General features: G+C 41.9%; 1 protein-coding gene across 3 annotated transcripts in view; it reads left to right on the top strand.

Moving 5' to 3' along the window:
* The window catches only part of UBAP1 (ubiquitin associated protein 1), a 30,531-nt gene extending 9,346 nt beyond the window's left edge, over positions 1 to 21,185 (top strand). The window contains exons 1-8 of one of the 3 annotated variants that reach the window (XM_083883377.1): positions 1,919 to 1,964; positions 6,316 to 6,356; positions 10,776 to 10,900; positions 12,795 to 13,718; positions 17,080 to 17,115; positions 17,564 to 17,761; positions 19,077 to 19,178; positions 19,968 to 21,185. In XM_083883377.1, the coding sequence (XP_083739503.1) occupies positions 6,323 to 6,356; positions 10,776 to 10,900; positions 12,795 to 13,718; positions 17,080 to 17,115; positions 17,564 to 17,761; positions 19,077 to 19,178; positions 19,968 to 20,108 (1,560 nt within the window). In that variant the 5' untranslated portion in view covers positions 1,919 to 1,964; positions 6,316 to 6,322 and the 3' untranslated portion in view covers positions 20,109 to 21,185. Of the gene's footprint in view, positions 1 to 1,918; positions 1,965 to 6,315; positions 6,357 to 10,775; positions 10,901 to 12,794; positions 13,719 to 17,076; positions 17,116 to 17,563; positions 17,762 to 19,076; positions 19,179 to 19,967 lie in introns of those variants that run through there. The other 2 variants (XM_083883375.1, XM_083883376.1) reach the window with 2 other exon arrangements.
* Positions 21,186 to 24,121: the final 2,936 nt, after the last annotated feature.

Genomic DNA, 24,121 nt, shown 5'->3' with positions numbered 1-24,121 from the left:
AAATCAGTCCAGCCTTAGATGTTTGTTGCAGATGGTTTTCTCTTGTGACGAGATTGAGTTTTCTGGAAAGAGTCCTTTTTAAAAAGGTCACCCATTTGCTGCCACAGTTAAATGTGAATTTAGAATGGGTGCATCTTCCATGCTGTTGTTTGGCACGTCAGCGTTTGGCCAAAGGAAAAGCTTGCCCTGATCTGCTTTAACCACAGGGCTCTCTGTAAGTACTTTTCTGTTTCCTTGTGCTGTTGCCTGTGAAACTTGTATTTCTAGAGGTTTGTGAGTTATATAAACTTCAACTGTGTTGGAAACCTGTATGGCTGATAAGTCAAAAAGTGATTAAAAATTTGGTGTATTAGTGTGCTTCATTTCCACAGCCATTGTAGGGTTGTCCCTAATTTCTGTGTGAAGTGTATGGCAAATTACCTTATGTTTCAAACACATAGTCAGGATCTTAAAAGAGGAATGGAGCTGTGTCTATTGTCAGTTATAAACCTTAAATCCTTAACCAGCCAAACTGGTTAACACAACTGTATGTGCTTGTAACGGGTCCAGTGTCTTCAATGAACAAAGTGGGGCATGACATGAGGAGAAATGGAAGTGCAGGTTGTCTAATGTCAATGCTGTGAATCCATATGGAACGATAGAGAAATGCCATGGCTCTCTGAGAGCTTGCGGAAGCCACCAACAGAGAGGTTCTGGAGCAAAATGCTGATTGCCTGCTATGTCACGTTAAGCAATGGTACAGTTTGAAGACTCAGTGTCTCCTGATGTTTATCACTGCGGAAGATGCAATCAAACATCCGCATGCAAAACTCCATAATGGATGTTGTGACCATTACTAGTGTTGTTTTGTAAGCCAGTAATGTGGTCTGCACACAGTCCTATTCTTCAGGGTCTTTTCTCCCTTTCCTTCCTACTTACATTTTTGAAAAATGCTTTAGAAAGTGCCATTTTATTTGTTCCTGTCCCTCTGCCCATCAGTCATTGCACTAGTAATAAACAACTGCATTTGTTTGATGTAGGCTGTTCTTCAGATTTAGGTCTGACCACAGTTGCTTAGACTGTTAATTCGTGGGATATTTTTGCAGCAGGGATAACTCACAATTTCCTCCCTCAAGTCCCCTCTTGTCAGTGTAAACCCTAGTCTGAATGGTTAAATGTAGAATGATGACTGCCTGTATTTGTGTCCCATAAGATGAAGATATAATTAGATTTGTTTTAACTAGTGCCCCTTGAAAATTGGATAGCAACTTCGTAAGAGTGTTGGCTTCAAGGAGGGTTTGGTTTGTTTTTGTCAATCTTAAAATTGACCAATTAATTTAATTTACTTTATCTCCTGGATTGTGGTAGCACTTAAGAGGAATTAATGTAGATAGTTAGAACTTACTTTTCTGTTAGGACTGGTGAAAGAGGTGGGTTTTTTCCTTTCCTTTGTGGGTTTTTTGTTTGGGAGTCTTGATATTTTGGCTCTGGCTTTTGGTTTTGCTTGATTTGGGGTTTTGGTGGGGGAGAGGGGGCCATGGGAAGTGTTGTAGGCACGTAGTTGCAGTATGTCACGTGTAGTTTTACAGCTTTATCCAGGGAGCTGCTACCAGTGGCAACATCATTGTGCTCTCTTGTGAGAGGAGTACCTCCATGTGCTCTTGTTTGCAGAACTCTTAGAGGTACAAAGCAGAAGCAATGGCTGCAGGTTTTGGGGTGATGTCATCCATTTGTATACTGCAGTAAAAGCATGGAATCTGTTTTGTACTGTGTTGAACTTAACAGCTCTTTGCTGAGAGAGGTTGTAAGATATCTGAGCTGCGTAGCAGTGGTTGAACACTTACATAGATGAAACTTTGATATAAGAAACTTAACTTCTGTTTTTTTTCTTAGTAACAGGCACTGTTGACTTCTATTTTTGGTGTTTGAAGCTATATATACAGACTCCTGATGTTGGTTATAGCCTTTCACTTGCACTGAAACAAGTAGGTAGAGTGAAAGCTGAAAACGCTGTCTTAAATTTTGAATACCTGTGACCATTAGAAATCAATCACTTCAATCGAAGTGATTTTTAATTTTTTTTATTGTAAAGTCAGTAGTGCATTAACGTATACAAGCAGGAAAAAAAAATTTTACTTTTTCAGCCTTTTGTTTTTGTAGTTTTCAGACTGAATGTGCATCCTTAGTAGTGTATAGACTACACAATGTGTATTAGCAGGTAAAATGGAAATTGCACGATCAGGTCTCTTTCTCTGAAAATCATATATGTGCTGATTTGATTATAGTTGATAACTTGAGGGTTTCCTTTCACCCGTAAGTTATTTATTTTTCATTTATCTGAATTTTAGGTGGAAATTACTTTAGAGAGTTCACATGGTCTGGAATCTAGACAGGTTTGCTCCCTAAACTCAGGAACATAGCAGCAAAAGTCCAGTTGTTCTTGCCAAATAGTTATATTGGTTTGAATTATCATGAATAAAGCAATTACAGATATCATTAGTGGTAGGATGCTTCCAACTTGTCTAGTCAGAACTCCTTCAGAAGAAAAGCGATGAAGATATAAACTCAAGGGAAAGTAGAAAAAACATTGAAATAAAAGTAAAAACCCACCCCGAATTCCCAGAAGCTCTTCCTGAGTCCCTCTTTGTAATATTTTTTTTTTGTTCTCATCTGTTGATGGGACTCTCCCTTTGGCATTGCCTTCTTGCACCAAGTCATGCTTTTCTGTGTTCTTGTCTGGCAGCACAACTAAATGTCATTCAGGTTTAAGTGATGACGTGCCCAGTGGATTGCCTTGGTCACCACTATCTCTTCAAGCCATTCCAGCTCATCACCTCTCTGTGCCAGTTATGGCTGTCATCAGTTTTGCCTTACCACTTGTGTTTCTGCTTCTTTGTGTTGTTGTTTGTTATTGTGGTTGTTTCCCTGTCTCCTCTCCCCTTCTGTCATGATTGCTCTGAGGTCCTCTGCCCTCATCCTGGGCTCTTGCTATGCTATGTTCCTCTGACTGGCTGGTTTTAAGAATGCTGATATGCTGCCTCAGTATTCCTTCGTAAAAAATGATGCAGATGGATTGGGAAGAGTTCACTTCAGGTTGTTTCAGTTCCTTGTAACTTTTATGTACTTGCAGCCCTGATCTTCTCCATGGACAGTTGGCCAGAACCAAGAACAAGTGAGTGAGGGTAGGGAGGTCTACGTTTATAGAAGAGAGCTTGTAGACGGCTGTAAGAACACCCTGTAGTACTGTGGAACTAACTTGTTCCTCTAGGGCAGGAAAGGTGTGGAAAAAGTTTTTTTGTACTCTGTCAATTTATGATGTGCAGTAAAGTATCAGGCCAAAATCCATGCCACCATGTGCTGTTATCACCAATGCCCTTCAGCATCTTGTTCTGAAGTCTGGAGATCAAAGGGAACAGTAGTAGTGCTTCACTTGTCTCTCATCTGATTTGGAATAAAGCTTTGGAAGCAGTCCGAATTTCAAATTATATTTCAAAATGAGTGGTAGCAAAAATAAGCAAACCTGCATGGTTTAATTAATATTCAGATAATGCAGAGTGTCACAGTAACAGCATGAGTTACCACCTAACTGGACACAAGTACTGTTTTCCCAGCCAGAAGGACAGAGCAACCGCAACATGCTTGTAACAGTGGTCCCTGACTAGCCTGTCAAATCTGATTAGTCGTAAGACACTATTTTAATTAAACCTTCTTTGGGAAGGGTGTGATGAAATGTGGAAATGTGGCTGGCAGCCTCTTCTTGTGTTACTGTGTGTGGTGCTTAACAGTTTTGCTTGCTGATAAGTGCCTTCTGAACTAATGGTGTCTTAAGTGCACACTCCCAGTGCGTCACGAAAACCTGTGTGATAGATAGCACAAATGCTATGTGAATCTAAAGTGACTGGTTCTGGAAATGATCCATTTCATGACTAGCTTGCTGCTGATGTGCCTTAACTAGTTCTGTGGTTAATTAAGCTGTTGCATATGGCAGAGGAATTATTTTTCCACTGCATCTTGAAGTTAATGCAGACATCAGGTCAGCATTAGGATTTTACTACAGGATTGGCAGCAAAAGCAAGATATGTATCTTACGTGGAATGACACTGAAACTTTATGCAGCTCCAGAGTGATAGGCTACTGCAAAACTCCTTGGAAGCTGGATGTGCAGTTTTGGCAGGTTGGGATTTATGTGCATTGCCACTCATGTCCCTGGAGCAGTAACTGGTGCTGCCTTGAGCAAACCCTCGTATCAACTTAATTTGGCAAAGTGAGGAGGATAATTTCTCGAATAAGAAGTTTTTGAAATCCTCTAAAAAGGAGTTGCTTTGCAGTCTGAGGTAGGAACTAGAAAAAAGAATTTTGAGAAATTAAAAGAAGTATGTAGAGGCTTTGTCCCAAGTTCAGTGGAGAGTGAGCAGTGCTTGCACCCACTGCCATGCAGTCTCCAGGGACAAACAGACAACTGGTGAGGATGTGAAGGTTGTATGATTTTACATGTCACCTGGCTTTTTCACTAAAAACAAATCCAGTTGATGACTTTATTGCTACTCTCACACAGAGGAACTACCGACACAGCAGCTTGTCTGGCAGTGAAACCTGGGTCTGCAGGTGCAGCTATTTCATGTGCTGTTGCCTGCAGTCTGGTCACGGGGACTGGTAAGGCTTGTTCAGCTCCAGTGGTTGACATGCAGCTCTACTGAGTAGTCTGGTGGGTTTGCCCTTGACATCCTTCCTTGGATGGCAGGCTTGGCACTGTTTTCACTTCTTTTTTTCTCACTTTTTCTTTCTGTCTTGAAGCCTTAATGTTTTGTTTGTTTCTGAGAACCAGGTGCCAGAACTAGTTTCTGGCTTAGTGGAATAGTTTCAGACATAGTAAAGACTGCTGACAGAGGTTGGTGAGTTCTGAAAAGAGCCTGACAAACATTGAGCAAGATGACACACAGTTTTTATGTGCAGTGTGCACCTGGACTTGCCCAGCATGACTCACTTCTCCATGGCCCAGCATCTGCCCACTGTGTTTCAAAAGTCTGGTTGCACGTGGGTCATCTTTGTACAGCTTTTGCTTTAGCTTGTGTAGGATTCCCATTAGCCAGGGCTGGTTCACCTCTTGATTTTGACATAAAGTTGAAAGGGATCTTTGCACTGCTAAAGGGACTTACCCTGGAGTACTTGAAATTGGCTCTTCTTGTCCTCAGTCCTGTCACCAGCAGCAAGGAGGAAATAGCTAAGCTGTGTAATCCTCACCTTCCTTTAATATGTAATGTTTGCAGTTGGAATCTGCAATGGGGAAGAGTGAGCCCTAGAGTCCTTGACTAGGGAATGATGGGCATATTGTTGTGCTCTACTGTCTGTGGGGTTGCACCAGAGGCCTCCATGGTTTTGAAGAAGAGCTGTTGGACATTTCAGTCTGTGAGCTGGAGAACTTCAGAGACAAAGGGTAACTCTGAGTCTTTGTCCTGCATAATATTACAAGGGGCACTTACAAATAGATTCAGTTACTCTAGGAATTACTCTGTGGTGTCTTGAGATAGACCTTGTGATGACTTCTAATCTAGTAAAAAACCCCATGTTATAGAATGTACCATAAGCATCCTGGAGCAGAGTTCTAGCTGACCTATCTTGAACTGACTCTGTCTTGAGCAACTCTTTTCACAAGGCAGGCCTACGCTCTGTTAAAAACTGGCTAAGCACTTCCACGTTTACCATCTTGGCCAAGGATTTGCATCCAAATTTTAGAAGTTGTTGCTAAATGTTATGGGCAGTGGATGGGGTCTGTTCTCATTGGTTTCTTGTGTGTATCCAGCATATCTTCCTCATGGTACTATTTATTTTATACCTGTTTTATGCATCGCTCAGTGTGTCTAGATGAGCACCATGCTGGCTAACTGGCTGTGTACCCAGTATGGTAGTATCCCTTTTTTAGAGCAGCAGGGATTAAACTGAAGAGGATCAGTGTGGTATTTCCAGTAGGAAGAGCTATTCTTAATGCAAAGGGAGGCAGAGTGTACTTCATGAGGCTGAGACAGAGTGGCCTCTGAGTGCTGTGATCTGTAACTGTCTGTCTTCCTGATCACCCTGGTTGTGTCTTGGCTGTTTGCTGTTTTGTTTTGGGCTTTTTTTTTTTCCTCTTTATTTTGCTGTTTCAATTGGCAGACCCTGGGCTAAGCTGTCTGCTCAATTAGTTTCAAGGCAAAAAATATGTTTGCTTATCTGTCTTGGGAACAGGCACATCAGGTGTTTGCAATGTGTTCCCTTACCTAGAGATAAGACTGTAGCTGCATAGAATCACTCTGTGCTACATATACAAAGTTGTTCAAGCTGTTTTAAAATGTTTTTCAGGTTCTAAATGGCTTCTAAGAAGTTGGGATCCGACTCTCATGGTAAGTGAAATTTGGTATCCTTGTCTTTTCAACAGGATGAATCCTATTATTGCTGCTGGCTAATGTCCTAGCCTAGACAGTCCATAGAGACTAATCAGTTTAGCCTCTGAGTAGTTTTTTTGTTAGGAACAAAGTGCCTTGGCTTCCTTCTTGCATAGTTGCTTGCTGATGCTGTGTTCGCCTGTTCTCTGATTAAACTGAAAATCAGTCTCTGGCTGTTCCCTGTTCTTTCATGGCAGAGTAACACATTCCCCTTCCCCAACAAATTCCCCTTCAGAATCAAAGGTGAACTGCTCTGGTGTTTGCCAAAGTGGACATTAGATCTATAGCATCTTCCTATGGAAGTCACATGAGAAGTTGAATTGAAAGCGAAGCTTTTAATACAACATTGAATTGTGCTTTATTTTTGCTTAGCTGTGAGTTTCTCTCCTAAATTGGACTAATCTGGTTCAGGAGGCAGGTGAAGAAGAGACTGTGTTTTTCTGTCTTCTACATATGACATGCATAAAGTCATGCAGGTGATTGGTATCATAAGTTATTTGCCTGTAATGTCCTTATATTTTAGAAAATGGAGAATAATTTGAGTGTAATTAATATTGCTGTGGAACATTAAAGTTCAGTTCATTGTATGTAATGTGGCTTCCTCAAATCAGTAATCATTTTCAGGCTGTCAAAACTAATGCTTTTAGAAATTCAGTCTTGATCTTGCTGGATAAGTTTTCCAATAAAAGGGTCCTGGGGAATTCAATTTTTCCTGGAGTTTCTTATTTGGTCTTGCAGGTGTAGAGCTGAAGTACAGAATAAGAAGTGTTGCACTTAAATACTGGGTTAAGGATTAATAAAAATAGCATATCAAAACATCATTTTTAGATGGTCTCCTCCATTGTTGTGGCCCAGTGACCCTGCTGCAAGATAACTTTTTCATTTGGTAGTTGCCAGCTATTCACCAGTTGTTCTTGTGTCTATAAATGGTCTCTGTGAACATTCTGATCTGCTTGTTTTTTACGTCTGGTTTTTGTTTTTCTCCTTCTCTCCTAAACAGACTAGCAAAAGCTGCTCAGGGCTAGAATTCAACATGTGTTAAATATTTCCCAGAACAGTATGGTATGGTGGAACATGCTCCTGGCTTCAAAATAACAAAGTCCAAACAAATGGTGCTGTGAGCTGCCTGGTTGACTTGTCTGCTCCTTTGTGTACCCTCTGTTCCTAATCACACTGTCACAGTACTGTTTGTGAAGAGTAGGAGAGCAGCTTCCTTGTCTTAAGAGGTCAGCAGGGCAGTTGCTTCGGTCCTCCAGGGTTGTTACTTTACTAAGTAAAGTGAGTTTTGGCTTACTGTGAAGCATCCTTCCCCATGGCTGCCTTCAGCCCCATGTCTCTGGCAGGCTGATGAAATCAGTGAATATAGTTGATGTATCTCTTGTGATTATTGTTGAACTGTGTATTAGAGGTCAGAGGGCTGTCACTGAATTACAGAGTGGTTGAGGCTGCAGATTGTTGTGTCCAAACCCCTGGAAGGGTCACCTAGAGCAGGTTGCTCCAGTACCATGTTCAAATGGAGATGAAGATGGAAATACAAGATATGAGTGGAGGGAAAAGAATTCCTTTTCCTGTGTGGGCTTTGCCAAGTGTGACACTTCAATATTTCAGTACTGTGTTTTGTATTTTTGCTGTTGCTATATAATTTCAAAGCTTTCAAACTCTGATTTCTGACAATTTTGTAAGTGGTTCATGTGACCACAACAACTAAGTTCTAAGTTCCACGTGGTTTCGAAACTGTTCCCCATTTGTAACTGGGGTTTTTTGGGGGTTGTTTGTTTGTTTGTTTCCATTTTGGTGCCAAACTGAAGGACACTTCTGTGGGTTATACTGAAGTGGAGAGAAATCCTATTCTTTTTGTTGTGCCAGGAATGTAGTACAGAGCACAGTGCCAGAGACTGGGCTGACAAGTACATTTTTGCCAGGCCTATACTCAGAAATTACTGTGTGCTTTTAACTGATACAAGGATGAAGTGGCTAACAGACTAAATAATAACAGTTTGGTAAAAACTTAAGTCCTTTCACTTGAACATGTGATTGTAGTAACAATGTGTTTTGTAATACCTTTTTAATGTAGGTTTTTCTTACTGCTCTAGAATGTGGCATTTAAAACAATTTGCACCTTTTACTCTTCAGTGTGTTCACTGTGATCTGCTCACAAAAAGGAAAAAAATCTTGGCTCTCTGGATACTTAGCTTTGCCAAGCTAGTAGTGTTCTGATTGGGCTGGAACAAACAAATCTATGCGCATAGGTGTTTTGCTCAGACTTTTTGCCATCAAATGTCCTAAACCAATTAAGATGTTTTTAATACGTGCTTATGGGCTTTTTGTCAGTTATATTCAGGATGAGATTATAGCAAGGGTTGTTATTAAAAAAATCAGTACACTGGGGAGAAAGTAGGACATTTTTATTCCTTAATCAGGCTTCTGGAGTTGAGCTAGCAGCTGTCAATATAGCTAGTCTAGGTGTGCTTAGTATTTTTTATTTGCTGTGCAAAACAAGATTGCTGGTATGTAAACAACAGTTTGTGCTTGTACCCTCTGTGACTGGTATCTGCTTCAGCTGTTGCTGTGCAAGTGGAAGTGGCCACTACATATTGTTAATGGGTCTAACAAGACAAGGATTTGCAAGCTGAGCAATTTGGGTTGGGAGATCCATGTAGAGAGGTAATCTTGCTGTGCTTGGATCATCTGGCTTACAGCAGGACTTGTGCCAGTGGGACTAAACAGGCTGTGGTAGCGGCAGTTGGCAGATCGGGTTGTCTCTGAGCTGGCCATGATTTACCACTCTGGCTGGCAGAGTCTGACAATAACAGTTGTTATTTCTGTATAAGCAAATGCTTTGGCCTGTCAGGCTCTCGAATTGTCAGCTCAGGTACAATTCGGATGCTGCGTTGTAAAGAGTGCTAAGTGAGGTGCTGTCTGGGTGCTGTGCTGTGCAATGCTTGGATATGTGATTCCCAGTAAGGATCACTGAAAATACTGTTGTCTTCTCCCTGGAGCTTTTTCTTTTCGTCCTGAAGGTGCAGATGGGATGTAGGTTGTTCATCCTGATCATTTTAAAGTGTCCTAACAGGACTCTGACCACCCAGTGTGTGCATAGTGTGAGAGCTCAAGTAATTACACCATAGAAGCCTTTAACTACAAATTGACAGGATGTTCTTGTTTATGAAAGCTGCCCAGCCTCTGGGAGTCTGTGGCTGCCTTGTAGATGAATCAACAGTGAGGGAACACAAACAGTACTTAAACTGCTCTCTGAGTATGAAAATGGGTCAGATAAAAACAGCAAGTCACAGTTCATTAAGCAAGGGCTTGGTCACTGATCACCATCTTAGAGTGATGCCGCTAAGGTCTGTCTGTATTTGTATCACTCAGTAAGAAGCTACAAATAATTGTAGCTCTTCAGATTGTTACACATGCCGGAAACCTTGCCTGTGATTCCAAAAGCTCAGACCAGTGATCCAAGAGACCACTTTCAGCTAATGGAAAAGCTGTTTAGTTTGTATTTTGGGTTTTCTCATACTTCTTCACAGTCGCTCAAGGAAAACACATGACTAGTCTGGCTGCTTGGAGGTGGTTGAGCTCTAAGTGTTTTTTCCTTGTGAATTTGCAGGAAAAGTGTCATCCAAGAAGAAAAATTATAGATGTAGGGCCTGATAAAGTTAGATTGCCTTCTTTCAAAAATTAGAGTTGCTGTGCCAAACAGCCTTGGTATTTCACTGTGTTTTGTTTAAAGTGGAATGGTTTTGGTTCATTGGTTTGCCTTTGTGATCCCTTCTGTCCAAATGCTACTTACTACTTGTATGTCAAAACCTTGATTGTAGTTTATCTTATTTATCTTAGTTGTTCTAAAGCTAGGTAGTTTTAAAATCTGTTTTAAATATGACAAAAAATAATGGATCTTTTTATAGAGATAAAATACAGTGTTCAGGAGAGCTTCAGCATCCAGTTGTGTAGGAATAGTGTTGTCACAAAGGAAACAAAGATACTGGTTGCATTGATGTGAAAATCCATGGATCATGGTTGTGAGGGGGTTTGCCTTTTTTTTTCTTCTTAACAGTCATGGGCTAGAATTTAGGAATTAAACTCTGAGGATAGTTCCTAAACTAAACTGAGGCACTGAGGTCCAAACAGCGTCAAACTTCATTTGTGTTATCTGGTATAGATGCTGCAGTGGAGATAAAATAGCCTGCAAATACAGCAATGTGAGCCCAAATTGAAAGCATGTAATTTGTGAGTTGTGGGGTTTTTTTTTTGTTTGGTTTTTTTTTTTGTTTGTTTGTTTGTTTGTTTTTTTTTTTTTTTGTTTTGTTTTGTTTTGTTTTGTTTTGTTTTTTTGTTTTGTTTGTTCTGTAATAAAATTTCTCCTTCTGATTTCAGGGCCTTTCAGTTACCTTGATGATGTCCCATTTAAGATAGGAGATAAGTTCAAAACCCCTGCAAAGGTTGGATTACCCATTGGTTTCTGTCTGTCTGATTCTTCTCAGCTTGTCAGAGAAGCCCAGGTAAGTGATGTTTTCTCTTTCTGCTCCCTGTTCCCTCACCCCTGGCCCCAGCCTGTGGTGCTGTACATTCCAAGTTGTCACAGTTTGCAACACAGTCAGTCTTGTATTTCTAGAAAATCTGTTGGGATATATAGAAAAGTAAAATATGATAGGTCATGCAAAAAACTTCTAATTTTTATTACCTTAAAAAGCCATTAGGCTTTTATTTTTAAGCATTTGTTTTAGTCTATCTACTTCAAAGAAGCACAGTGGTTTTGTGTAGTAGTTAGTTCTAAATGTTACCTTGATAAAATTTGAATATAATTTTTTAAGAGGAAAAATCCCAAGAACTGATACTTATGGGCAATGACATAATTTTCAGTTCTTATTTTCTCTGTAGTTCTTGTGTGCTCTTCTGTGTAGTTCTGAGTGAGCATTTTTTCCAAGCTGTGGGGTGAACAGGTTGCAGCTTGGTACATGAATGGCTTTCCTGTCTTGAGGGGCATGTTTCTGGTGAAATGAGCAATTAGTAGCCAAAAATCAATTGCTTTAGCGTAACTCTTGGAAATCTAATCTCCAAATGCAGGTTATGATACAGGAAGTCTAACTGAATTATGTTTTCTCATCTGGATCCGTGATTTTCTTTGACCAGTCCCAACTGATGATTGTTTTTACTTTGTCTGTGACAGATTGCTGTTGGTGGTTCTGCTTTTTTTCTTGTGTTTTTTTTCTCCCTGCCCTACATATTACCCCGTTATCCTACTTCATAGCTTTTCCCTCATAGCCATTAAACCTGATTTTCCTAGCATCCGTATTTCCACTCAGACTGGTGTGAGAGAACCAAAGGGGACACTAATGTCCTTTTGCTGGCTGGGCTGTGCAGTGTCTCCATTTTACTGCCAAGCTGAGGCTCAACCAGCATAGTGTGCCTGTTCAGGCCACAGTACCCTGCACAGTGTGAACAGTGCATCTCACAGTGGAATTTGACTCTTTTTACAGCTGTAGTGAGAACTGTTAAAAAATAAAGAAGTGGAGGAAACGTAGCTTCTCACTCATTTTCTTGGTATTAAAAAATATGTGGATATTAAAGATAGAATTAGGCTCCTCAGTATTTTGGCCTTTACAACGAAGCCACTCTGTGATCAGTACCTTGGTAGTGAGTAGATGCCTCCCTGTGCTGATCTGGTGTTAAAGGATCTGATGTTATATGGGAAAAGTTTTTGAGATCCTTTCACATCAGTAACTACAGCAAAATCTGCTGCTGCCTCACCAATGACAACACCTCTCGGGTTTAGGTTTCTCACCCAGGAGAGGCATTGGTGTAGCCACTGTATCCCCTTTGGCTGGTGAGGCACTGCACTGGAGTGGGAATGAAAATACTGCCTAAACCAATGAGTGTAGCACTCTAATATCAAGTCCTTTAAGAATCTTTTCGGGGAAACTGAGTAATACTGTACTTGCCTTTGGATGCAAAAATACTCTGCTGAATGACTTGTAGACCTTGTGGACTGGGGATAATTCAGTGGTGTCAGATCAGGGTGTGATTGTTCATCTAATAACTCATTAGACTTCCCCTTGCTACCTCCCTTGTCCTGGAAGAAGAAGGTGGGAGGGCTGTGAAACTGATCTTGGGATGATGAGTAGTTCTAAAGAAAAGCTAAACACAGGAAGGAGGCAAAATACAGTATTCTAATACAGGTTGCAGCCAGGTTTTGCTGTTAGTTGCAAAATTAAGTACTTCTGGTGCCTGCCAGCTTTGTCAATCTGCAGGTTGTAAAAAAATGTTGCTGTTACTGGTAACTCATATAGCTCTTTTTCTCTTTGTGTTAATTTTCGTTGCTGTTAGAAGTAGTAGCTTTGATCTGTGTAACTTTTTTAATTTCCCTTCTCTCCTTTCCCCTCCACCCCCATCTAGTATGACTTCTCACTGGAAAAGAAAACAATCGAGTGGGCCGAAGACATCAAAAAAATTCAGGCTGCCCAGAGAGAAGCTGAACTCAAGGCAGAAGAAGTTCTAGCAAACTCAAAAACAGCTCCAGAGGACAACACCAAGATGGGGTTCTCAGAGGGACCTTGCCCTGAAGCCATGCCTCCTCCTATTAACCCCATCCTTGCTAGCCTGCAGCACAATAATATTCTGACTCCTACCCCAGCCAACACCAGCTCTGTGAAACAAAAGGTCCTCAGTCCACCTCGTCCAAAGGCAGATTTCAACCCAGCTGATTTTGAATGTGAAGAAGACCCGTTTGATAAACTGGAATTAAAAACTATTGATGATAAGGAGGAATTAAAAAATATCCTTGAAATTCATGTTGGTACTACTGGGCCAATTGTTGCCCAGCTGTTAGATAATACTTTGCCTAAAGGAGGGTCTGAGTCTGTGTTGCAAGATGAGGAAGTTCTAGCATCCATAGAAAGGGCCACGTTGGACTTCAAACCCCTTCATAAACCCAATGGCTTTATCACTTTACCACAGTTGGGAAACTGTGAAAAGATGTCCTTGTCTTCCAAAGTGTCCCTTTCTCCCATCACTTCAGTGAGCAATATCAAATCCCTGTCATTCCCTAAGCTTGACTCCGATGAGGGGGATCAGAAATCATCAAAGCTTACAAGCACTTTCCACAGCACTACCTGTCTCCGCAATGGCACTTTGCTTAGCTCTTTGCAGACCTGTGCTCAGAGCAAAGCCAGTGAACTGAATGGACACCATATGCTTGGTCTTTCCGCTCTAAATGAGGACAGTGGCAGGGAGACATTACCCCCTTCATCCAGGCTGTCTTCCCTGGCTGTTTCAACTGTTTGTACAGAAGAAGAATCATCTCAAAGCACATCGACTACGGTAAACATGGAGTGGAATGGAACTGGGGTTGCTGGTGGGAGGTGGAGGTGCAGAGGCAACTCTTGCCTCTAAATCGCCCTGTTACTTTGGTTATAATTTCATTTACTAGGAATGAATTGTAGATCCTCTTAACTTATGTGTCAAATTGATCAACAGGTCTCTGTGGTGGTAGTTATGATCCTCAGATTATTACCCTGCATTTTCCCCCAGATTTGACATTCTTAGGCCAATTCCAATGATTGTTCTTTCAGCTTTTCAGCTCTCATTTGTTGTTGATAGTTGCACACCTTTGAGCTAAGCATATGAAGCATCTTCAGTGTACAGTCCTACATTTTGTCCTACCCAGATGAGACATATCAGATTCTGAACTGCTGTTAGGCTTTGAATCAAATCTCTTCTGGTTTTCTTCCTTGGTTTGCTTGTTTATTTGATGGAAATAATGGGAAATGCAGGCTTCTCAAGGAACAGAAATAATAATAGGTTAAAACACACAGATGTGCTGTGTCATTCAGGCAGGAAAAAAGTGCTTGTGGTTGACCTGCAGTGAAGTAAGCCTATTTTTTTTTCATTTCAGTTTTCTTCTTGAGATCCTTTAAAAACCTAACTTTTAACAGGAAAAAAATTATAGTGATGTGAAATCTTGTATTCATCCTTTCTTGTGAAGGAGGGTGGAGTCATTGCTTGGTGGAGACTAAAACCAGCCTTAAAGATCATCTTGTATTTTTAACGTTACAGTTGGTCACATACAGCTCTGAGATGGGAGATTGTTGACTCTTCATTTCCTCAATCCTGTTGCAAGTTCTAAAATTATTTTGAGGACAGTAACTTCACAACAGGTGTTGTTTTTGTCTATTTTGTCTATTTGTCTATTTTGTCTATTTTTTTTTTTTTTTTTTACGAAGAACCACAGATCTGGACACCAGTACTCATGAAGCCTAGTGAAAGCTGTGTAGTCAAATCCTCTAGCTTGTTCTAAAATAATCTGGGGTTTTTCCTCTATCCAATATAAGCAGTTTTTCAGTGATTCTGTGGTTTTAGTGGCATACTATAGTTTTTGTGTGACACCATGTGCTCTGAAACAAGTGATGCTGCTTCTCCCCTTTCATTCACCCAGCTCTTTTCAGGGTTAGGTAAATGCACTCAAAATTGTGAAGTACAATATTCTGGGAAATAGTGTATCTGACAGAGCACAGCAGAACAGCTGTTTGATGATGACTGGAGCAAATTCAATATTATTGACTTTGGCAGGAGCAGCAGTGTGCTGGGCACCTGCTCACCTGTAGGTCACAGGTGTGAGAGGGGCCTGTATGACCTCAGTTATGAAACACATAGCACCTCTGGGATGAAAGATCACTTACAAATAGATAGATTGGCATTAAGATGCCTAAATTTAGACTCAAACTATTAAAATCTTTCTGCTATATTACATTTTTTTAAAAACCAAGAGGGAAACTGTACTCTTGACAATGCTGTATGGGAAGATACGAAGTGGGGGGAAAAAACCCATAGACTTACTAGGAGAAATAATAAAAATAATTAATTCATTTGAAACTATTTATGCTTTGGAAGTAGTGAACCAAGAAATAATTATGCTGATGGAACAATATTTATTTGTGTTTAAATTCCAAGACTTCAGATTATACTTGTTTTATGTTTCTACTGTATAGCTCCACTGGAAAATGATGGCTGACATGTGAGAAATTTTAAGTAAATGCAACAAAAGAATTTAAGTAAATGTAACAAAAATCCTCAGAGTATGAAAACAGTAGAAAGACGTCATAATCATCTCTGTGGCTAGGAGCAGAAGCCTCATATCCCAGTGTATTCCATGATGATTTTTTTTTTTTCTCACAAGATTAGAAATTTTAACTTTGAGTTTGCAGTTACCATGGGAGTTTTTGTTTTACCACTGAATTGGATATTTGGATGAAAATAAATCTGTGGCTTCTCTGAGGCTGCATAGGTTCTGTGGTGGTCTCCTGTCCTCACTTTTTTTTTTTTCCTTGAATCTCAGTTTGGTAGCTTTAGCAGAGGTAGGAATGATTAATGAAAACAGTAGGTTGAAATTAAACTCAAGTAGATTGAATAGGAGGAGTTGGTTTCCCAGACTGTTGAATTTCTGGTGTCAGAAACAGTTTTGGTTTTCCTGGCTGCAGCATCAATAACAAAGCATCACCCTTCAATTTGATAATCCGCTAGCTGATTTTGGCGCTATTTTCCCTATTTCAATGTATCCAATATTGCAATGCCTTTTTCCCTTGGAAAAAGTGTCTGGAGGGAGGATGTGTGTGGAGAACACACCATGAGAGGTTCTTGGGTACCCTAGTGTATCAGAATGAATATGATGTCTCTGGGTTTGTTTCCTAGAAGAGAAATTCTTACCCTGGAAGATGTTTATGAATGCAGAAAACCTCCTTGGTGGTGGTTTGGGATCTTTTTGCAAATAAATGGCATTTGTCAAAATCCTAATACATCTTTTCAGAATTGGTTTTCTTATAGAGGGTTTTTTTGTTGTTCAGTTTGGGCACTAAGAAGGCCTTTCTGAAGGACATGGACAAGCTTTTGAGCAATCTGTGCTGGCATAATAAGTATTAAGAAATGCTAAAAACTAGTGTTCTTGGTCCACAATGATTTCTTGCAGTCTGTTCTAACTCTTTAAAATGCAGGAGTTCTATATGTATTGAACTGAAATGGGCAGCTTTGGTGGGGCCAAGGCCTGACATTGCACTGCTGGTAACTTGGGCAAGGTTGTACAATGTGGTGAGATGATTCTACAGAAGCAGAGCAGGTGCACAGCAGGGGACATGACCCAGCCTTGCTGGTGTGCTGGGAGCAGGACAAGTGCTGAGTAGAAAACTCACATGCTCTTTTGAGCCAGTGTGGCATGTTGTTCCTGTGTGGTGTATGGAGTTCAGTGCTTTGGGAATAGAAAATAGGTGTATTTTTCTTTCACCCCTTCACACAGTCAAAAAGTCCAGAGCAGTCTTTAAGCAATTACTTCAAAACTACCACTGTTATTCAGGCAGCATAGATTTGGTCAGGAGCTGAACTGAGGCTGTGTGAACATGCATCTCTTACAGTGACAGAATAAACAATCTCATCATTCTTGTGGGCATACACACATCTTTTTTGGACTATATTCCATTTGTAGAGTGCTGAGAGGAGGAATGATCTTGTGATGATGATTCTATAGCTGCAGGCAGTGGGTGATGTCAGTATCTCATACGTGGAAGCCTGATCATACCCTAAAGTCTCCCATCCTGTGGTAGAATCTTCTATAAAATGCTCCTCCCCCAGCTGTGGCAAATTCTGCTGACTGGTGCATGATGTTTATGCTTATTTTATTTGTATTGTCCAGCAGGTACACCCAGACTACCAGGAAACAGAAATCCCTGTGGTAAGTTTCCAGATAAACCTGTGTGCTTGCTTGCGTTGGATCATGCTTATGATAATCTTGATAAATGGTCTTCCTTTGAGTATGGAAAACCATGGATGATGAGTAAACCTGAGGTGAAGGAAGCAATCTGTGCTTCCTTTGAGGTGTAGGGTTTGGCTTTATCCCAGCCTTTAGTGTTGCAGGGCTTCGGTGTTCAAAGGCTTTGGTCACACCAGCAGGAAAGGGTTCATTGTGGAGAATCTGGGTTGATTGTTGCTTTGAGGGTTAAAAGAGTATGATGGGAATCAGGCTACTTGGTTTCATCCTCATAGTGTTTAACTTCCCAAGGGCACTCTAGAAACATTTTGCATTAATTACATGGAGTATCCTGGTTCTGGCATTAGGCAGAAACAGGATGTGGGGATGTAGGAGATGACCATCATTTCAATCTCTGGATTTTCTCTCTTAGGTAACACACCAAAACTTTGCAGTGTCTAAAGTGCCCAATAACAGCAGCTGCACGAAGTGGCTGGGCAGTCTTGCAGCTGAGCTGCAGCAGGGCCTCTCCCCCAGCGAAAGGCACTGTGTGGAGACTGTGGTCAACATGGGCTACTCACCTGAGAATGTCCTGAAAGCCATGAAGAAGAAAGGACAAAACATAGACCAGGTAAGAGCTCATGCAGTGCAAAGAAATGCTTGATTGGATGCTGGTTCTGCTGGGAAGCCGTCTTGGGCTTGCTAAATGGGTGGGGTAAATACTGTTACTCTAATAGGGGTTGCAACCTAAAGCTTGTGCTTATTTCTGGTGAGAGACTGCTAGAGTCAGCCACACCTGCAGGTGCTGGGTTGGAGCCATGCTGAATTTGAGATGGGCCCTTTGCTCTGTGTGAAATGGCGGAGAGAGATTCTGTGTCTCACCAGGAGCCACAAACACATTCAAAGGAAGCTTAGCATGGCTCTGGGCCATGTTTAGAGACATGTGACAGAAATCCAGCCAACTTACCTTGTTCCGAGCACCAGGGTTTACAATGCTGATATCTCTACTTGTAGAGAGATTGGCCCCTGCAGGCCTAAGACAGCTCTGAAAGCTCCTGCAAGGCCACACTCATTGACTTGTGTGCACCCTGGTGCTGCTCCTTCCTGCTTGAGCACTGCCTCCAACACCTGTGCAAACCAAGTCCCTGGGCACAAAGCACTGCTGAGCAAAGCATGGCTCTAGCACCTGCTTCAAACAAACATTTCAGCCAACCTCCTGTGCTAACCCTCAGCAAGCTGTGTGCTGCACAGAGCATTTCCCAGGGACTCCTGCTTTTGGGACTGATCTGCTGGCCCTCTCCCTGCACACAGAAAGTGGCGTAAGCTATGCACTGGAGTGAACTGTGTTATCAAGTGGAAAAAAAAAGGTCCCTTAAGAGGGCAGTTTTAAATCCTGCTCCACTTGCAAGCTCTGTTCTTTTGCATACCTAGTATTGCCTACCTGACCCTTCTCCTTGAAGTTGAGGATGGATAAGAAACTTAGCAGCAGTTTCCGTGTGCATGAGCTGGGATTTTCAGCTCACTTGCTAATATGCTGAGTTGATCTTCAAAGGCTGACTGCTTTCAGATTGCATCAGCTCTTGTGGCTGTCTGAGAGGAAGCTAAAAGCAGACAACGTCCTGGCTCTGGACCTACAGTTTCATTTTTAAAACTTGTAGTATAAAAAGCACAGTGAAACTTCTGCTCTGCCATCAGAGGGCTAAAGATGCGCTTCTGAGGGTGCTTTGACTGGAACAAAGGTGATGGTCAGAGAGCACAGCAGGACGGAAAAGTTTGTCTGCTTTCTCTGTGCAAGCTCTTGTAGAAGGAGTGTCTTAACTCTGCTAGGACTGTATCTCTGTCCTTGGGTGGAATCATGCTCAGTCCCTCTGCATGCACCAAGGTGACATTCAGCTTCCTGCTGCAAGTGCCTCTCCGCAAACACAGTTTTCCTTCATTCCCCACAGGTTTTGGATTACTTGTTTGCACATGGACAGCTTTGTGAGAAGGGCTTTGATCCACTTCTTGTTGAAGCAGCTTTGGAAATGCACCAGTGTTCAGAGGAGAAGGTGAGGGTGCAGTGTGTGCAGGAATAGTAAAATGTGCCATGACAGGGAATTCCAGCAGTAGTTCCTCTGGCTGATGTAATTCTCACTTTCATGGTAATGCTCCCTTGTTTCCAAAACTGGCTGCCAAAGGACATCTATTTGTGTTGATAAAGCTAAAAATTGTTAAAGCATTAGTATTTGTCTGTGCTATTCTGTTAGTCTCATTTGCATCCATTTTTATGGGGACAGATTTTTTTTTAAGACCCTGCTTATTGTGTTCATATTGTTTTGAATGCCCAGAGGTATGTTGTGGGTGTGGTACCAGATACAGCTAACTGCAGCAGCAGCAGATTGTCTTTCAAACCTGGCCAGCCTGCCCTGGCTGTGAATTTTCTACTGCACTGTTCCCAAAGTCCAAGTAACTTTATAAAGAATCAGGTGCAGCGGGAGCTGTTGGATGGGGTAGCTGGGTGCCATTAATCAGCATTTTTGGGATCCCACATTGGGCCAGGCTGATAAATATTCTTCTGTGAGAGAAGACACCCCCACAAACTGAGCTTTGATACCGTGTTGAAGAGGGTTTTTGAACTGAAGGATGGAAAACAGAGGGGACTGAAGGTCCTGTGGGCTGTGCCCAGAGCTCTGGCGGGAGCAGACTTTCTCCTAATGGAGCTGGAATGGGCTGTGCTTGGGGAGGAGGAATCCACAATCATGGCATGCCCAGCTGAAGACAAGGCTCTGTGCTAAACCTCCACCCAGCACTGGTCCATCTGCTTTTCTCTTGCAAATAACAGGCTGTCTGTCTTTCAGATCACAGAACTTCTCCAATTAATGAGTCAATTTAAAGAAATGGGCTTTGAACTGAAAGACATTAAGGAGGTCTTATTATTACACAACAACGACCAACACAATGCTTTGGAAGATCTAATGGCCCGTGCAGGAGCCAGCTGAAGACACATTCCTGGATTCTTGGTGTGCAACAGAGCAGGACCAGCCCCGCCACCTTCGCATCCAGTGTGACTTGCTCTCAATGGGAAGGAGTCCAGCTTTTTACATACAAGGGAGAGTGACTGAGCAAGCCTGCCTGCGTGCATCACTCCAGCATTTCTCTTTCCACTGAGGGCCAGCTTTCATTCTTAAATTAAATTTTAAAGTGTCCTTTCCTAAGTTTCCTTTTTCCAGCTTGGCCACGGAAAGTTGGGACTGCCCAGTCTCAACTGGAATTGTACATAGGTAGAGATGGAGTGGTTCCCCCTTCATTGTTGCACTGGAGTTGGACAGAAGAATATTAAGTTGTCTCTGAAACTAGGATGCTTTGGTTCTTTGAAGCTGCTTTCATGGTGTCTTGTCTGCTTGTACTGAATTACTTGACTCTGTCACAGTCCAAATTACCTGGTTAAATTTGACCTTAGTGCAATGGAGTTTTGTTTTTTGATTGAAAGTTAGTCTGTAACTTAGTAAAACACTGGTTCAGAAACTGTCACTATGCATAAAGAGAGAACTTTGTTTTGTCCTCTTTGTTTTTGTTTTTTATCCATGCATCCAACATTTCTGCCAGACACGAGTGTCCAATGCTGAGTGGTAAGTTCCCTTGAAGCAGGTAAGCTGTGAACTCGACCTGGACCTTCAACTTGTGTTGGTTCTTGAACCTTGAAGGCAGAGAGCTGGGGCTCAGTATTTCTAATCCCCTGGGCTTGTAGAATATTTAAGACAATGCCCTGCTAGAAAGTCGGTTATCATTTTATTTTAAGTAATACACAGTGTGATGCAGGAGGTTTCTTTCAAGCACTTTCTTTAAAACAAATATACTCACTGCATTAGTTCCATTTTTCACACTGCTATAGAATTACATAGTAATAACATCTAGTACTACAAATCAGGTTTGGGGTTGTTTTTGATAGTTCAAAATATTACATTGTACATCAATCAAGTTCTAAATAAATGAAATATCAGCAGTCTTGAGGAATCTCTAATTTGCTAAATATTTTGATTCTGCAGAAGAATGACTAATAAAACCCTGAAATATAACTCCCAGTGTCATGGTTCCCATCTCTCATGCTCCTTGGCTTCAGCAGATGAACTTGCTGGATCCTGCCCACCCACGTGCTGCCAGCTCCTGTGGACACATGTGAACACTGTTGGGCAGAACAACCAGAGGTCTGTGAGCTGCAGCTGCAGTGGTGGAAGGTGCTGTGCTTCTCTGTGGCTTATTTTTGTTTTGTGCAAAACCCCAGCCTAGGGAATCCAAATTCACATTAGAGCCTGGCACTGCACCACTGGACTGCTGGAGGGCAAAATGTCTCAGCTCATTGCATCAGTGTAGGTTTTTCAGTAGATTTCAGCTCATCAGGACTTCAGAAGAAATGGCATCTGTCTCCATTATGTTAACTTTCTATGACCAAAACATCTAATTTGGGCCCAGTGCACACTCCTGGAATTCTCTCTCGAGTTCCCAACTCTGTGAATTACATATGTTTACTTAAGGTGATGCAAGAGAGCAATTTGCTGGCAAGTATCTAAGAGATGTGGAGAGGGATGATGAGGAGAAGGGCAGGTTCCCTTGCACATACCCCAGTGTTGACCTTCACCATTTTCTAGTGGTGGAGCTGAAATAAAGCTTGTCTAGGAAGGACATTCAGCACCTGGTGGGACTTGGAGCTGCTGCCTTTGAAAGTGCAGGTAATGCCCAGCTTTTCTTCCTTCCCAGGTGAAAAATCCAACAGCAAATGAGGAAATGGGGTTCCTGATTATTGGATAACCTTGAAAACAAAATTCAAACTGTTTTACCATCACTGCTGAAAGCATTCGGTTGTGTTGCTTGTTCTGGTTTTCTCAGAAATGGTACCCCAGTGAGTCCCTGTCTGGTACCATACGGTACTGAAGGGGCAAGAAGTCTTTGCTGGCAAAGAAACATTTAGACCAAACTTCTGAATGAAATAATCTCTGATGGTATTAGTGTGCACTGTTTTTTCACAGTTCCCCTCCCAGGTCTGGCTCTTAAACCCATGGAATGACCACTCTGCTTTTGGAGCTCTTGTGGAGGTGAGAGCAGGGAAGTGAAGATAGGAAGTGGCACCTGTGAAGATGCAAGGTCTTATTTCAGAGAGCCGTACCCTTGTGACGCTACTCTTGCTTTGGCAGTGATGTTTCTGGACTTAAATCCTTGGGTGGCTGAAGGCATGAAGTGTATTCCTGCATTGGCTTCTTAGAGAAGAAAATACCACAGAGTGAGGGGGTTTAGAGGGTGGTTTAGAGAAGAGGAATTGCTGCATGAATGTGTAACGAGACCCAATGTGACCAGAGTTCAATGTTCAGGGTGCTATGCTGTACTTGTTAATCTAGTACTGTTCTGTCCAGGACAGTTTCTTGTGGGTGTGGGGAGGTCCTGCTGGCTGGAGTAAGGCTGGGCTCTGCCCTACTGCTGGCTGGTGAGAAGATTGGCTGCACCCTTGGTCACACCGGTGACCTTGGAGGTTTTCCTTTGGCTGTCAGGTCACATTGATTTATGTCCTGCTGTACCTTTGTCAGAGGTTCTGTCTGAGGTCTGTGTGCCTGAGTGGGAAGGTTGGTGAGACAGAGCCTGAACTGGTGGTTGCGCTTTCAGCAAGAGCATCTTGGAGCTGCCTCCTGCTGGTTCTGGACAGCAGCAGCCTGGAAATGACTCTGCTACTGTAGAGGCATCCTTCACCCCCATGGCAGCCGAGGGCTCCTGATCCTGCAGTTGGGCAGTGGGAGGGGCAGCTGCCTCAGTGCCCCAAGGCTTTTTTTGCCCGGCCTCGTGGCACCTGCCCCTGATCTGCTGGAACACAGAGCCGGTGTCAATAGCTTTCTGTGGTTGCTCTCCAGGCCAGGAATGGTCATTCTGGCTGTGGGTCAGAGCTTCTGAAACTCTCCACACCAACAAGCCCTGTGAGAAGGGGATCTTGTACAGATTTCCAGCCCCACTTCATCTTTTGCAGTCAATCAAATGGGCATTTTGATCATGTTTATCTAAAATGATTTTTACCAGAGTTCTGTAGCAAATTGAATTTTATTTTAAATTCTGTCAACTACTGAAATAAAGTATCAAGCCTCTGCTAATAAGCATTAATAGTCATTGTTGCATCTGAATACAAAAGTGAATCCATTTTAGTTTTGTGTTTATTTGATTGTACATGGCCAAGCTCTCTAAATCTTAGTTTGCTTTTATGAGACTTTAATACATACTTGTCAACTTGAAGTGAAAACAAAACCTTTTGTAGCAGTTGTCAGTGAAATATCAAACAGTAGGAAGGAGATGACACTTAAAATGTTCATTTAGCACATTTTCACACAAGAATTAAAGCAGCAACTAGGTAACAACCCTCAAAGGCGAGAGGAAGATGTTACCATTTCTGCCAACAGCTTGATAGTTTCTGTTGCATATGAGAAACCCATTGTTGGTATCTTTAGGGCGTGCAGCACTTTAAGCATGTCCATGTTATTGCCAAGGATGGGCTGATTTTCACAGCCAGGTGCTTTTTTTTGGTCAAGTCTCACCTTCAGTAGAGAAAATAAAATTTGGAGAACAGACGAAATATATTTAAGAAGGTATAGTCATGTGTATTGGCTGGATAACCTGTTTAAAAAAAGACTGTATCAGACCTTGGATCAGAACCAAATTGTGTGTGGTTGTTGTTTTGATTATTTGTTGTTTCTCAGTGTCCCTGGCCTTTCCTCAGGGGAGCAAATATTTCCTGCTCTGGGAGTTGATGCTGGGGATCAGATCTGCCAGAGAGACTTGCTTTTTTCACAATAGATCAGATAAGATTCACAGGTGGCTCCAAGCTGGCAGCTGACTTAACTCACATCTCCTCTGCTCACAGAAATGTTTGGTCACTCATCTGTCTTGTCACTGCAGATGTGCCTGCAGGTACCAAGGTTAGGACATGGCACTGTGGGTTGTGCAAATGGTTCTTGTGTGTTGCGTAGGAATGTCCAGCTTC

This window comes from Zosterops lateralis, assembly GCF_965231275.1.
Source record: "Zosterops lateralis genome assembly, chromosome: Z".
Classification (NCBI taxonomy): domain Eukaryota; kingdom Metazoa; phylum Chordata; class Aves; order Passeriformes; family Zosteropidae; genus Zosterops; species Zosterops lateralis.
The sequence above is the reverse complement of the archived record's forward strand: the minus strand, read 5'-3'. Positions and strand labels throughout refer to the sequence as shown.